At 29.9% G+C, this 14,552-nt stretch overlaps 3 protein-coding genes across 10 annotated transcripts; 2 read left to right on the top strand and 1 right to left on the bottom strand.

The window, feature by feature from the left end:
* The first annotated feature begins 679 nt into the window (after window positions 1–679).
* On the top strand, window positions 680–2,908 carry LOC105434031 (ubiquitin-conjugating enzyme E2 J1). The gene is made up of 5 exons (XM_011649584.2): window positions 680–1,063; window positions 1,395–1,600; window positions 1,679–1,869; window positions 1,929–2,046; window positions 2,217–2,908. The coding sequence occupies exons 1-5, from the start codon at window positions 1,027–1,029 to the stop codon at window positions 2,460–2,462; spliced, it is 798 nt and encodes a 265-aa protein (XP_011647886.1). The 5' UTR covers window positions 680–1,026; the 3' UTR covers window positions 2,463–2,908.
* A 304-nt stretch (window positions 2,909–3,212) lies between these two features.
* Window positions 3,213–6,382, bottom strand: LOC105434029 (uncharacterized). Of its 8 annotated transcripts, none has more exons than XM_089082189.1 (7): window positions 6,089–6,380; window positions 5,565–5,622; window positions 5,429–5,475; window positions 5,310–5,343; window positions 5,086–5,192; window positions 4,883–4,995; window positions 3,213–4,815 (listed from the first exon to the last, which is right to left on the bottom strand). In XM_089082189.1, exons 2-7 carry the CDS (start codon window positions 5,598–5,600, stop codon window positions 4,550–4,552), a joined length of 603 nt encoding a protein of 200 aa, XP_088938315.1. In that variant the 5' UTR covers window positions 5,601–5,622; window positions 6,089–6,380; the 3' UTR covers window positions 3,213–4,549. The 8 variants fall into 8 exon arrangements, with proteins under 8 accessions (XP_088938315.1, XP_088938316.1, XP_088938312.1 ...); XM_089082190.1 differs by having other exon boundaries at window positions 5,571–5,622; XM_089082186.1 differs by having other exon boundaries at window positions 5,571–5,622; window positions 6,152–6,380.
* On the top strand, window positions 6,255–14,534 carry LOC105434030 (odorant receptor 10-like). The gene is made up of 7 exons (XM_011649583.3): window positions 6,255–6,397; window positions 11,685–11,954; window positions 12,264–12,735; window positions 13,166–13,265; window positions 13,536–13,655; window positions 13,957–14,112; window positions 14,254–14,534. Exons 2-7 carry the CDS (start codon window positions 11,726–11,728, stop codon window positions 14,302–14,304), a joined length of 1,128 nt encoding a protein of 375 aa, XP_011647885.2. The 5' UTR covers window positions 6,255–6,397; window positions 11,685–11,725; the 3' UTR covers window positions 14,305–14,534.
* Window positions 14,535–14,552: the final 18 nt, after the last annotated feature.

Here is a 14,552-nt window from a genome sequence, read left to right as displayed (position 1 = left end):
TTAAGGAGACATCACGCAGTCTGTAGATCAGAATTCAGAACAGAATAAGTTCCATTATAATTAATCTGCGTGCCATACACAATTTCTACACAAAACTCTGAAGAATTATAACATATATATATATATATATATATATATATATATATATATAAATACATTAAAATATATGCGGCATATAAAATATAAATGAAGTTCCAGTTTTAAGCCTGCACTTTATATTAAATAATCTATAAAATTCGTGTTAAGATTCAGAATAAAATTTTAATATGATATGTTTCTTAAATTTTACAAATATATATTTATAATTTACATTTAAAAATTAAAACGTGCTTCTATCTTCAAGTTACATTGATAAATATTTAAATTTTAAATGATTTCACGCGAATTACAGATAAAAGTGAACCACCGATAAAAAAATTGTAAGGCAATCATTGCAAAGGGAAAACAGCGATAAATGGAGCATGTCGCGTAACAAGATAAAGGTAAAAATATATCTCTCTTTTTTCTTTTTTTTTTTGTGGAATAATGACTTGAAATATTTCTCTAATGGTTTGGATTTGAGACCACGAGGCCGAGAAGAGAGAATCGAGGTGTACAGCGAGAATTCGCGGTTCGTTGACGATCTCTCTGCCAAGGCGCAAGGTCGCGTGGGCGACTTCGGAGGCGATAAATAGAAGCGGCGCGAGCGCGAGCGCCTCGAGTTCACCACCACGTCACGTCACGTCACGTCACACCTCACGTCGCATCGCGTCTCGTCTCGCTTCCTCGCCTCTTGGCGTGCACGACCGGTCCGTCGACGACGCTAAAAATCGTCCGGGACGACAAGCAAATATGTGAGCGGTAACGTCCGTAATCGAGTTGCAATGCATCAGTGAGATCGGTTGAGAGAGAAAGAGAGAAGGGGAGAGAGAAAGAGAAGCAGTTTCGTGTCGCGTCGTTCCCGGCGGGTACTCTCCATTCTTCTTTTGATCTTCAACCGGGAGGCGCCCCGACGAGGAGGATATTCACGAGGAGCCGGACGCGAGGATGTCATTCGAGGGAAAATACAACGCGAAGAGTCCAGGTGAGTCGTGCCTCGACGCGCTAATTGCGCCGGTCAAAACACATTGTTTTGACATACCATCCGCGCGACTGACATATTTCCACGAGGCTGTTGTACTCGTGGAGAGCATCTCGTGGGATTATCAGTTAACCTTCGATATCCGGCCGTGCCTCCTTTCCGATGATCGTACGCTGACGCATTGATTATTCCATAATGATGTATGATATAAGCTTATGTATATGTATCTAACATATTAATATCCTCTCGAAACCTGCTTATCTGTCATCTGTATAAACAGATTTTTTTATGCGAGTTACAAAAATCATTATCTTATTAAGTGTATGTATTTTAGCGGTAAAGAGGTTAATGAGAGAGGCGCAAGAGCTACACGAGGCTACTGAAGAATATTATGCGTCCCCTCTAGAGGATAACTTGTTTGAATGGCATTTCACAGTACAGGGACCGCCGTCTACCGACTTCGAGGGTGGTGTTTATCATGGAAGGATCTTACTACCACCAGAGTATCCTATGAAACCACCAAACATCATTCTATTGACAGTAAGTGGATATTAGAAGATAAGCCAGTTATATAAATTATGTCCTGATATTGCTATGTTCTTTGTTCCTCTGATTTAGCCTAATGGACGTTTTGAGATAAACAAAAAGATATGCCTGAGTATCTCTGGCCATCATCCTGAAACATGGCAACCGTCATGGAGTATTAGAACGGCACTGCTAGCTCTGATTGCTTTTATGCCTACTCCAGGAAGTGGCACGATTGGAGCGTTAGATTACAGCACCGAAGAACGACAAAAGCTTGCTAAAAAGTACAGATAGATTTTGCAATATTGCAAAGAAATGTCATGTTAATGATCCTTGATTTCAGATCACTAAACTGGCAGTGTGATACATGTGGTAAAGTTGTAAACTTATTATCGAAGAACTCAGTTAAGAAACCTATCACTGAGGAAGAACAGACTATGTTGAAAACGATTGCTCTCAAAGTAAGCGATTATATTATTTGAAATATGCATGTTTCTTATAAAAAGTTGAGCATCTATTTATCTACTATGTAATTCGATATGAATGTATATTTAATTACTATACAATTAAGTATGTATGATCATAGTTATAAAGCAAGAACTTGAAAAACATTTTTAAAAAATTATTATAGGCTGACGACTCACCTTTGTCAGATGTGTTATTTACGGATAATTCAGGAAATATATCTGAAAGTGAGGTACGGCATCGTAACGTGGATGCAATTCCGGCAGAGAACGCTGACCGTCAACAACCCGAGATTATTTTAAATCGCGTAGAAACGATGTCCTCTTCAAACGATTTATTTTGGAGTATTCTTATCGCTTCTTTAGTATCCGCAATTATTCTATTAATCTTACGACGATTATTTCTCGTATAATTTATTCTTTTATGAAATATATAGAAATACGTCACAAAACACTAAATTTTATACACGTTTTACGGTTATCGTTTCTAGGCTTATGTTTATAAGCTTAAGAAAAACTTGTACGTATTGCTATCTGATTTTTTCATGAAAATATGTCTAATACATGACGAAAGTATATATGCATTAGTATGTTAGTACATATCCATATTGTTCTCACAAACAGCATTTGAATTGTGATCTTAATAAATTTGATATTTTAATTTCATATTTGAAATAAAAATTAACATAAAAAAATATTCAACTTCAATTATGAGTTCATGTATACTAGTCGCTTTCTTTCAAAATATATGTCTTTACTTGTTTACATTTATATTCTAAATGTATTAAAAGTGACACTGAAATTGAATTATAAATTTTAATGTGTATGTTATAATAATAAATTTTATTTTGATAAATAATTATTTTTTTCAAATACTTGTGTTTATATATTCTATTCTATTATTATAAATTCCAAAATGTATTTGTTATTATATTATCATCATTTTTATTGATAAATTTGCATTGCATAATAGCCTAATATGATACTATTTTGTAATAAATGTAAGTTATACAAATATGTCTGTGTAACTCTATAGCTTTCGTACACTTTTCATATGTGTATAGCCACTGTAATAAAATTTAATATGTAATATAATATGTTAGAAGAAGAGGATCTAGAGCGCAGGATTTTATCTAAATTCATTTTTTGTATGTACATAGAAATATAATAAAGTAATTATTTATTAAAGCATATATAAGCATATATAAACATATTACTTCTTAACATTTATTTTACAGTCCACATGCAGTGCAATATTTTTCAATTTCTCATACGCCTTTATATATTCATTGAACTATATTTCTTTACACTCTTGGTTGATATGACATATTTTTTCAGAGAGTTTATTTCTAATATTTAAATATTTTAAAAAATTCACCTCTTAAATCTATGAGGCATATTTAGATTTTATATATATAGCAATGTAACAGAAATATATCAAAATCAGATAAAACGAAATATAAGTAACACAGCCATAAACTATAGCAAACTTCATAATCTTTTATTATCTATTTTAAGGCATTCTAGATTCATCATACATACACACGCGCGCGCACACACACACACACATACATCACACACACACACACACACACACACACACACACACCACACATATTTATAGTAACAATCTCAACACCGTTTCCATTACAATAAAATAATTTCTATCGGAATGCTTTTTTTTCTTTTGTACATTTGCTATCTTTCTAAATTAATCAGTTGTGTGCTTTTTAAACTGCATATAGCTCAGATTTAAATCTAATATCATTTTATAATAGCTCGAAAATTATATAAAAAATAATATGATGCAATAGAATTTCTTGTATACATATTTGTATTCTTTAAACAATCTTTCATCTTAATATATATATTACTTTATGTTAAAATAAGTCATTTAAATGCATATACGTATTAAAATTTTTAAATACAGAAATATGGCACATGATTTTACTTTGTAAAAAATAATTTATTGTCGTACGGAAGCTATGTAAAGCAAAAGCGAAATTAAAAGCTTAATATATTTTAAGTTTACTAAAGTTCAACTTTTTATTTAAATATCTAAAATTGAAAAGAAATAGATCTTTTATTTATGTATACAAATAAAGTATTTGTGTATACTAAATATAAAGTAATATAAGTGTATTTGTGTATACAAATATCGTACATGTGCATATGCCGCTATAGAAGATATTTTTCTGATTTGACAGTTTAATTTCTTTCTTGACATAATTCCTTTCGTGCTAGACTATAATAAGATAATCTACACAATGTAGATATTTCGTCATATTTCCGTATTCGACAACGGAAGTGCCTATCCTAAATTGTACAATACACATTTTTGAGACAATATAAACGCGGTTATATTGTTTCAAAAACAGTAATATCGAAATAATGTAATATCTCTTTGCGTCTCACAAAAGTATAGAACATCTGTTTTAATCCCATCACGAATTTTTATAATATAAAAATACAAATAATATTCCGTTAGTTGAATCGTTTATCAGCTAGTGTTAGAGCTGGTCCATTCACCCGTCTCTTTTAGAGCTCTATCTGTTAATTGCTCTATCTCCGTTAGAAGTCGTTCAGTCTCTATATCAACACATACCATATCTGGTTCTACTGGATCCCATTCCAAACTGTTTGGACTGGAGACTCTGGACCAAGGAGACGCTGTTAAACTAGAAGGTTGACTATTGTTAAATGACGTCTGTGTCAGAGAACCTTCTGTGTCTCCTTTGTCATCTTCCATGACCAGTAAAGGCATTCCTACGCGAGTATAATTTATCTATATATCATCAAACTTATAAAAATGATGTAATGATAGATTGATTACCTTCGTGTTCCCATTCAAGATCTAGTGATGATCCTGGAGTAGATGAAACATAAGCTTGCTGTTTCATTAACGTTCTTGCATCAAGAACTTGAAGTGATGTATCCAAACCAGAACTGAAAATAATCATATAATCTTTTACTCTTTAACACATGCAACAATCTTAGAAATATTATTATTAAAAAATTAAATAATGTTATAGTTACCTTGTAGAAACATCATTTCTGGAATTCAATCTGGCGTACTTATTACCGCCTCGTGACCATCTTCCATCTTCCAATAATTCCAGAGTCGTTGGAACTCCATGCTTTTTCTATGATTCAAATATACGTATAATTTTATAATATAAATCAAAATACTTTTTATAAATCAAATTGATATTGCATATTTTCTATAATGTTCTTATTTTTGTATACTAAATAAGGCATACCTTGAATCTTTTTAAAGAAAGGAATGATAATAGACTATATCCAGTAAGCATGACAGATAAATGCAATGTTAATATCATAAATTCAAATTAACATTAAAAGTAAAGAAAATACCTGATACCTTTTTGAACCTTTAGTTTGGTCTTCATGCCTTCCAACATCCATGAACTAAACATAAGATAGCAGAGTTATTTCTGCTAGCAAAGCATACTTTATAAAACAATTGGATATATATATATATATATATATATACATACATATACCTCAACTTGTTCTTCTTCTTGGGAAGACATTCTGGTGTGCCTTTGATAAAACCTGAACATATAACGAAGCAATGAAACGATGAAATACAATATCTACTTTCTAAGATCTATAATACATTAGAAACACTTTCAGTTAATTAAATTAAAAAGGATATTTTTTTTATTCAAGCAAGTTTAATACATCTTTTATATTTCATAGCATCTAACTATAGTCGTATATTAATACAATTCCTAGGCAAACACAGAAATCGGTAAGAGAAGATCTTCATCATCTAATTTTTTAAATTTCTAGACTTATATAAATTTAAAAACATAAGAATATTTAGATAAATTTAAGAAATTTAAGAAGTTGGTACTTTATCATCTTATTCTTAATGGACTTGAAATGTAGCAGCCCAAAATCAGAATACAACTGTAAGGCATGAGTCATACATTGAAATATTGAAAGTTCTGAATGCGTCTTTCATTCAATCGTGTCTTTAAGTATCAAAATGAAGATTTTTATTTGAGATCGGTACCTAATGATTTTCTGTCAGAAAACCTAACAATCGACATGACTTTCATCTCGATCCAACTCTAACCTGTACGGCATGGAATCTGTGATCTTCGCTAAGCAGCGGCCGAGACAGGCCCCCATGACCTGTTAGCCCACGGCGTCGCGCCGTCATCTAATTGATATGGATGTTCGGATGCCAGTGTTTAATTCCACGTGACACGTGACAACAAGAATGACAGCGTTCCTTCACCAGATACTGCCCGGTGCCGACATCGATGTCTCGATCGGCCACGACTATTCGTTTCCGAGCCACGAGCATAGGCTCGAAAAGGTAATTAGAGTAACTAGCTGTTATCCATATCCAGAATTAGAAAATAAACGTAGGAGGGAAATACAAAGTATGCCGAGGGTATTATTAATAATGCGCCGAATATTGTTGACAAAAACGCGCGAAATTTGATTATTATTGTAAATATCACATAAAAAAATGGACGAGCAAGAAAAACATTGAGAGGCAAGAAAAGATTCGTGTATCTTCATTTCTCTTGTTTGTGTTGTTATTTTTTTATTAATTTTTCTATATTTTATTTTTAATTCGTATTAATTAAATATTAACAAAAATGATTCTTGGCGTTACAACAATGGGAAACAGTAGGATAATTGAGAATCAGCGCTGTAAACGGTGCGCAATTACACTTCCGACTTAAACTTTGTTTATTAATAAAAGTTCCAAATTAATATAACATTCTCAGAACGTTCTTGGAATCTTCATATTTTCTAATATATTGAGTTTATAAATTAAAAGTTTTTAAAATTCCTAGAATTGCAATTCTCTCAAAATTTTAGTTATTCCAACATTTTGTTCATTATATCTTAAAATATTTGCTTTTAAAGATTTAGGGCTTAGTCCCTAAAAGTTGGAAATGAAGAATACCATAAGATCGTTTATGCTTCCCTAGTCTTAACCATGGTCTTAAACCGATATTCATGATTAGTTTTTATATTTAAGATTGTTTTAAATAAGCTTATACAGCTATCTTATTGGTTGAAATGTCATCTTAAGATCTTAAATATAAAGAACTGATTATGAATATCGGTCTTAATCTTAATTTCAGAAAGTTTCCATCTTTTAACTTAGTCTTAATTCCTTAAGAAAAGATGTGATACGCATGCGCGATAAAAAAAGCGATAGGAAGAGAAAATGTCCATGTTTTCCATCTTTTTTGCTTTTGAAGTAATAAATGTGTTATAAAAGCACTTGATAATAAAAGTAATGCTCCAAACATTACTATTTGATACCACTGATAACTATTCATTTTGCTTGCATTTATCTCATTTGATAATTACATTCACAATTTTCTAGTCAGTTGGTCACCACGTGCAATTTGTGATTATGTTCTCTTACGTACGCGCATACGCAGCCTGAATTTCCAGGTAAACAGGTCCTTAAAATTAAGTTAAGACTAATATTAAGATTAAGACTAAGATCGAAGCATAAATCAATTCTCAAAGCTCTAAATCCTCGAAATTATTAAATATAATTTCTTTGTTGATTATGGCTAGATTCCGTAAAGTGCATACGCGCGCATTTTGTTATAGTATACGTGACATGAACTATAGATAAATGTGCGCATTTTTGCTTTTCGAAATTCAACTCATATTCTCCTGATACTTTGTCAACTGTCGCGGCCAAACAAAATTTTTTATTACATTTAATTTCATTACTATATGCTTAATGTGACTTATTTCGTACCAAAATAATATAATATAATTATAAAAATGGATGGCAGCTAAAGTTACCTTTGAATTTTGTATGTAGTAAAAGTATATTTTTCACTTCTTTCAATAGCTATCAAACCGTGTGTCTTTCTGCCTAAACAGGCTTTACTTTACTTGCTTTTATAGCTATTTATTGACTATCAGGAACGGTAGGAGAATATCCGTCATTTTCACAAGTACCTTAAAACTCTATCTCAAGTGTTATTTCAGTCAAATATCTCTTTATTTGCAAATTATTTCAATAAATTTCAGTGTATTATTTCTCGCTTATGATTCCAATATGATCACGATTTCAATATGACCGCTGCGACTTATCAAAAGCCTTAAAAGTTGATAAAGTATCATGAGAATATGAATTGGATTGTGCGCGTAAAACGTGTATGCGCACATTTATTTATAATCCATAGCAGTACACTTCATAAAACAAATACTTTGAAGCATTTTTTTGATTGATTAATCGCGGTCATATTGAAATCAATTCATAAAATTCTTAATTCTGATTGGTTAATCGCACCCATATTGAAATCGGAACCATATTGAAATACGCCTCTTAATATGAAGATGGACAAGGACAAAAATAAAGTGAACAAGGATGGATAAACTTTTTATTGCAACGCTGCGTCGCTACCATTATATTTTCCTAATACTTCTATAATATTCGAAATTTCTAATTGTGATCCTTGGAAAATTTTCTAAATTATAGACATTGTAAGCTCCTTACTGATTATATTTTCCTGACACTTTTAACTTGTTTCCATCAACTTTTAACTTGTTTAAATTATTTAAGTTGTTGTTATTAAAAATAGATACTGTAACTTCTTTCTTCTAATACTCCTATAATATTCGAGTCTTCTAGTTGTGGAAATTCTTAGGAAATTTGAGAAATTCTCAAAACTAAATGGTGTAAGATCTTTACCGATTATATTCTCTTGATACCTTCTCAACTTTTAATACTTGTTTAAATTATTTAAATTGTTGTTATTAAATTGTTGTTATAAATACTGTAACTTCTTTTTTTTTAATACTTCTGTAATATCGAATTTTCTAGTTGTGATTTTTGAAAAACATGAAAAATTCTCGAAACTGTAAATGGTGTAAGCTCTTTACCAATTATATTCTCCTGACATTTTCTCAACTTTTAACACTTATTTAAATTATTTTAATTGTTGTTATTAAATCTTCTGACCCTGACTAGTCAGCTAACACGTTGACACAGCGTTATTGTAAAAATTAAAAGTCCATTCATCATTGTTCATCTTATTATCCGCGTTCATCTTTATGTTAAGCGGCGTGCTGACAATAAAATTTTTTATTGCACCTAATTTCATTATTATGTGCTTTATCGTAGACTTATGACTTATTTCATACTTATCAAATTTGTAAAAATGGACAGCAGCTAAAGTGATTTTTGCATTTTATATGTAAAAACATTTTTTATTTCTTTCGACAGCTGTCAAACCGTGTGTTTCTCTGTCTGAACAGGTTTCATTTCACATGCTTTTTAATGCTTAACAATTTATTAACTATCAAGAAGGAAAAGGATTGCAGCCATCCATTTTCACAAGTGTCTTAAAGTCATCTCAAGTGTCGTTTTAATTAAATATCTCTTTATTTGCAAATTAAATGCAATAAATTTTACTATATCATTTCTCGCCTATGATGACGCCTATGATATATCGTCAATATGGCCGCGGCGACTAATCAGGAATCTTAATTATAGACAACTTCTTTGCCGTATCTATAATTAAGATTATATTTTTGTGATTCTATGATATTCTATGAGATTTCTAATTGTTATTCTTGGAAAGCTTGGAACATTTTCGGAATTTTAGATAATGTAACTTCTTACCGATATTTTGCCGATTTTTGAAACTTGATTTTTGCAATTTTACTTAATTTTTAAAACTTAATTTAACTTAATTTTTAAAATTTTAAATTCTTGTAATTAAGATTTTTGTAAAATCTTGCAAAACTTTTGAATTTATAGATAACTTAATTTTTTTAATCGATTTTTTTAACACTTTTGATAATATTCGAAACTTTAAATTCTTGTGATTAAAGTCCCAAATTTTTGGAACTGCGATTATATTTTAAAATATTCTTGGAAATTTAAAAGAGGTTATTTTTAAAAAATAAAATATCAAATATTTTATTGTTAAAATAAGTATATTTATTAAAAAATATTACAATTAATTACTACAATTAAGAAAATTCATGACATATATATGGATGTATATGTAATTATAAATGCAAAATATAATATATCATATAAAATACAATGTATTTTATGCAGCATATTATATTTTGAATACAGAATTAATAAAATTGATAACAATGCTTTCAAAATTTTGTTAGTACTCATTCTTTTGATTTTTGTCTTAGAAACAATTTTATTAATAAATCATAAATCTATTTTTGCACACACATTAAGGTATAAGACATGAACTTATGATTTTATTTATTATATTTATGAAATAAATGATATCACAATTTATTTCAAAAGTTAATAATGCAATATGATAATATGAATTTTCACCACATTGATTGATTATTGATTAATAGAGTCTTAATTCTGATATAGTTTTGTAAATACGATAGTTTTTTAACACATAAAGATAAATATCTAAAAAAATTGGATAGATCTTTACATATCTTTATTATATAAACACTTCTAAAACATTTTATATATATATATATATATATATATGCAGATTGAAATATTTCTTTTAATCTGCATTTAAGTTGATTAAATTTTAGTATAAAAAGTTAAATTGGTTTTTTTTTTTAAATATGTAAGTAATAATATTTCAAGTAATAATTTCATATGAGTATATATATTTAATATATCGCGTAAATGTTTTTCTTATATTAAAATATATATTTAATAAATTTATTAAGTATATTAAAATTGTAAAATACAAAAGAAATTCAAAATTCGATGTTTTGATTATACTTAACTGCTAATGCATGTTTCACGTAGGAATGTTGTCTATGAACTAAAATACCTGTTTCATTTTGTTCTCGCAATACCTCGCGACATTGTCTCGCCATTCATTGTCCTGTTCACGTTGCTATAACAATGGGTTATTACCAATGCACCACCCGTAAAACTTTGTGGCGACGCGATGTTAGCATTTATTTTTTGCATTCTTATATACTTTCTTTAATAGTTTCGTAAAATTCGAAGTGAAAAAAGCGAACGTAGATGCGGGATATTAGGAAAACGAAGTGAATTAATAATAAAAGGGAATAAAACATAGAAGAAGAACATTTCATAAAAAGCATTCTGTTCGTTTAGAAATTTATAAACTTTCGATTAGCGACAAGCTAATAATATGGCAAACACATTGATATATCTTTGTGATATTTATGTGAGACCTCATACTTTGTATTTTAGCATACTACTTACAGTAATTTTGCCATAGTCATGAATAATTATTATCTTTTTTAAAGAGCGAGGATAACTGAATAAAACTGAATAAAAAACGAAAAATACAGGCCAGTTTTCTCTATGTGTCTTTAGAAATGGACATCTCTAAAAATGACGGAAATGCAGGTCGTTTACTTTTGTGACATCGCAGTTTGTTTTACAAATATATAAATTACAATTGTCAAATTTTTGATATTTTATCATGCTTATAGAGAAAACTGTTAAAAAATATTCTATTTGTTTTATTTGCTAAAATGGACATATAAAATCACAGATTTATGCACGTTGCATATTTATATATTTTATGCAGAAAACATTATGAGTTTAATATTACAGTGTCAAATAGGAGTTATATTAGCACATATTTATTAAAAATATATAGTTATATAATGTTATGGTAATCATGCAGATTTAGAATGGGCCATCGGAATAAATCGCTTTACTTTGGAAATGATCGGCTTATGGCCTGATGAGAAATTAAGCAGTCGACAGAAATTCTTTGCGAGCCTACGAGTTTTCATCATTTTTAATACGATAGTTATTGTGTCGATCATACCCGCAATATTTTCACTGATAAGAATCTGGAACGATATGATAGCAATAATAGATAACTTGCAAATCACGTTACCTATGACAGCCACTTCCATCAAAATCATCATTATGTGGCTTCGAAAAGAAGGTAGAGATTAATATTTATTACACTAAAATAACTGTATTTACTTTTTTATACTATATTTATATTTATATACTATACTATATTATATTTTTACTTTTTATATTTAATTTGTCATTTACTTATTCACGATAATCCGTAATCGTAACGTTCTTAATGATAATATATAATAAAGAAATCGGTGAATAAATAAAATTCTTATTTCTTGTACGTCGCTGCCATAGATATTTTTTATATCAATATAGATGATAATTTTTTAGTTTCCTTTCCCGATTTATATGATGATTTAACTTCCGAGTTCTTACTTCTGTTAAGATCTTATGTCAGTCGTGAATATGGTTGTGGCGGACTGGATGAAAACGAAAACACTGGAGGAACGCGATACTATGATAAAGCAAGCGAGAGTTGCGAGGGCAATCGTCGTGTTTGGATGCGTCATGATGGTCCTAGCAATAATCATTATTATCATCCCACCGTGTTTCGGATACTCCATGAGATATCTGACAAATATCACCGATGCACCGGGGAAACCATTACTGTTGCAAACGTATTATCTTCGAGACACGACGGAGAGTCCATATTTCGAAATCGCATTCGTCGCGCAGACCGCAGCCGTTATAATGGCCGCATTTTCTTACACGGGCATTGACAATTTTCTAGGCTTAATCGTCTTTCATATATGCGCCCAGATGGAAATTCTTAAGAAGCGATTGCTCAATCTGCAAGAATCTAAAAACTTCTACGTCGGACTCTCGATGAACGTCCAGGATCACATTCGTCTCATCAGGTTGCAGATTTGAGTTCCTTTACTTTAAATTGTAAATTGTAGTTTGATTAATTGTCGACGACGGTCCACTGAGTGTGTCATATCTTAATTATGATGAATTAATTAAATCAAATGATTTAAATTTAGCCTCACGATTTCGTGATTGTCGACAGTAGGATATATTTTCGAATTGTAAATAAGATATTATAATTTTCTGAAAGTTGAAAGCGTAATACAAAATTGTATTGCGTATAAAAAAAGATTTTTACAATAAAATTGATTCTGCGGTGAAGCGTTAACTTTATTATATGAAGATACACATCACGAAATGAGATACATTTCGATCAATGATACAAAAGTTATAAAGTTTATCGTATTATCAGAATAAAGCGACATATAATATATTTACAATGTATTTACAAAATGTTATGTTAATGTTAATGTTCCACAGGTCCATCGACATCATCGATAATACATTCAATTTGATGCTTCTGGCATTGTTGATATATTTTGCAATATTATTTTGCCTTCAGGGCTTTCTGATAATAAGTGTAAGTCGCAAAATAACGGAGGAGATTTATTACTTTTGATCATTAAAATCGAATTAGGTTAAAATATCAATTAATGCACAAAAACATTACCGAAAATTATTAATGTACAAATAAATATTTATTACAAAAAATTCTCTTTGATTATTTTCTCATGCAAATAATTACGCAAATAATTATTGCTTTAGCGATTCTCATTAGCTAATATTTTACAATGGTAAAGTAATAAAAGAAGCAAAATATAATCACATGTATGTTAATATATTGTGCTAGATCATTGATGATGGTGGCAATGTTTCCTTCCCACGAATATGTTGGCTCGTCTCGGTACTCGTTAATACATTCGTTCATATGTGTCTTTATTGCGTAGTCGGCGAAATTCTCATCGCAAAAGTGAGTATTATTTCTTCTTATATTTTTCCTGTTTCAACTCATTATGAGTCATTAGTATAATTGATGATGACGAATGCTGCTTATTATTAAAATATGTATAAGATTCTTTTATAGAACTTTAATATGCATCTATCAATTTCTATTATTATTTCTTGAGAAGCAACATTAGCATTTAGTCTAACACATCACATTAGTTCACATTAGTCTTTTAGCACATTAATTAACACGCGATCATAAATATGCGTCATCTTTGTTGTGTATAAAGATTTTGAAATTTAAATTTATCTATTACTTAATGCAGTGCGAAGGCATATATCATGCGGTATACAATTATGAGTGGTATTCGTTAAAACCGAGCGAAGCCAGAAACCTGATGTTAATAATGATTCGCGCCGACAAATCTCTTTATATAACCGCAGGGAAAATATTTCCAATGACGCTATCTATGTTTTGTAGCGTAAGATATATCTTATCATTTAAATATTTAAGTATATTGTGGAATATCAAATTAAATTTATTTAAATTATAAATGTATTCTAAATTATATCTAATTTATTTTTAGTATCGTCGCTTAATCCTCTTATACTTTTGCTTTCAGTTGATCAAGACATCAGCTGGTTATATATCGGTATTACTCGCCAATCGATGATATTTAAATATTGATCAGAGGAATTATCAATGGAACTGGATTTTTTACGATAAAAGAAAAAAGTATCCTAGTAAGCAATGCTCAATGCCCCAAACGGATTTTGTGTTTCCATACGAATAAGGTAAAATCATTAATTTGAATAAAAAAAGCTGTCATATATATAATCTATAATAAATAAAACTATAATCAATAATCGTACTTGCATTAAGAATGCTGTACTTTTTATTAAAGTATCCTATGTATTATTT

Source organism: Pogonomyrmex barbatus, unplaced genomic scaffold (genome assembly GCF_055798465.1).
Source record: "Pogonomyrmex barbatus isolate J1 unplaced genomic scaffold, ASM5579846v1 scaffold5, whole genome shotgun sequence".
In the NCBI taxonomy this organism is placed as follows: Eukaryota; Metazoa; Arthropoda; class Insecta; order Hymenoptera; family Formicidae; genus Pogonomyrmex; species Pogonomyrmex barbatus.
The sequence above is the reverse complement of the archived record's forward strand: the minus strand, read 5'-3'. Positions and strand labels throughout refer to the sequence as shown.

Bases quoted from the DNA above. Each gene is read 5' to 3' on its own strand.
- LOC105434030 (XM_011649583.3), top strand. From the start codon at position 11,726: ATGATCGGCTTATGGCCTGATGAGAAATTAAGCAGTCGACAGAAATTC. The intron at 12,736-13,165 runs GTTGCAGATTTG...AATGTTCCACAG, and splicing joins GATCACATTCGTCTCATCAG to GTCCATCGACATCATCGATA. The intron at 13,266-13,535 runs GTAAGTCGCAAA...ATATTGTGCTAG, and splicing joins AGGGCTTTCTGATAATAAGT to ATCATTGATGATGGTGGCAA.
- LOC105434031 (XM_011649584.2), top strand. From the start codon at position 1,027: ATGTCATTCGAGGGAAAATACAACGCGAAGAGTCCAG. The intron at 1,870-1,928 runs GTACAGATAGAT...CCTTGATTTCAG, and splicing joins CGACAAAAGCTTGCTAAAAA to ATCACTAAACTGGCAGTGTG. The intron at 2,047-2,216 runs GTAAGCGATTAT...AAATTATTATAG, and splicing joins TGAAAACGATTGCTCTCAAA to GCTGACGACTCACCTTTGTC.
- LOC105434029 (XM_089082185.1), bottom strand. From the start codon at position 6,207: ATGGGGGCCTGTCTCGGCCGCTGCTTAGCGAAGATCACAGATTCCATG. The intron at 5,344-5,428 runs GTATCAGGTATT...TACTGGATATAG, and splicing joins CAAACTAAAGGTTCAAAAAG to TCTATTATCATTCCTTTCTT. The intron at 4,816-4,882 runs GTAATCAATCTA...ATACTCGCGTAG, and splicing joins TCTTGAATGGGAACACGAAG to GAATGCCTTTACTGGTCATG.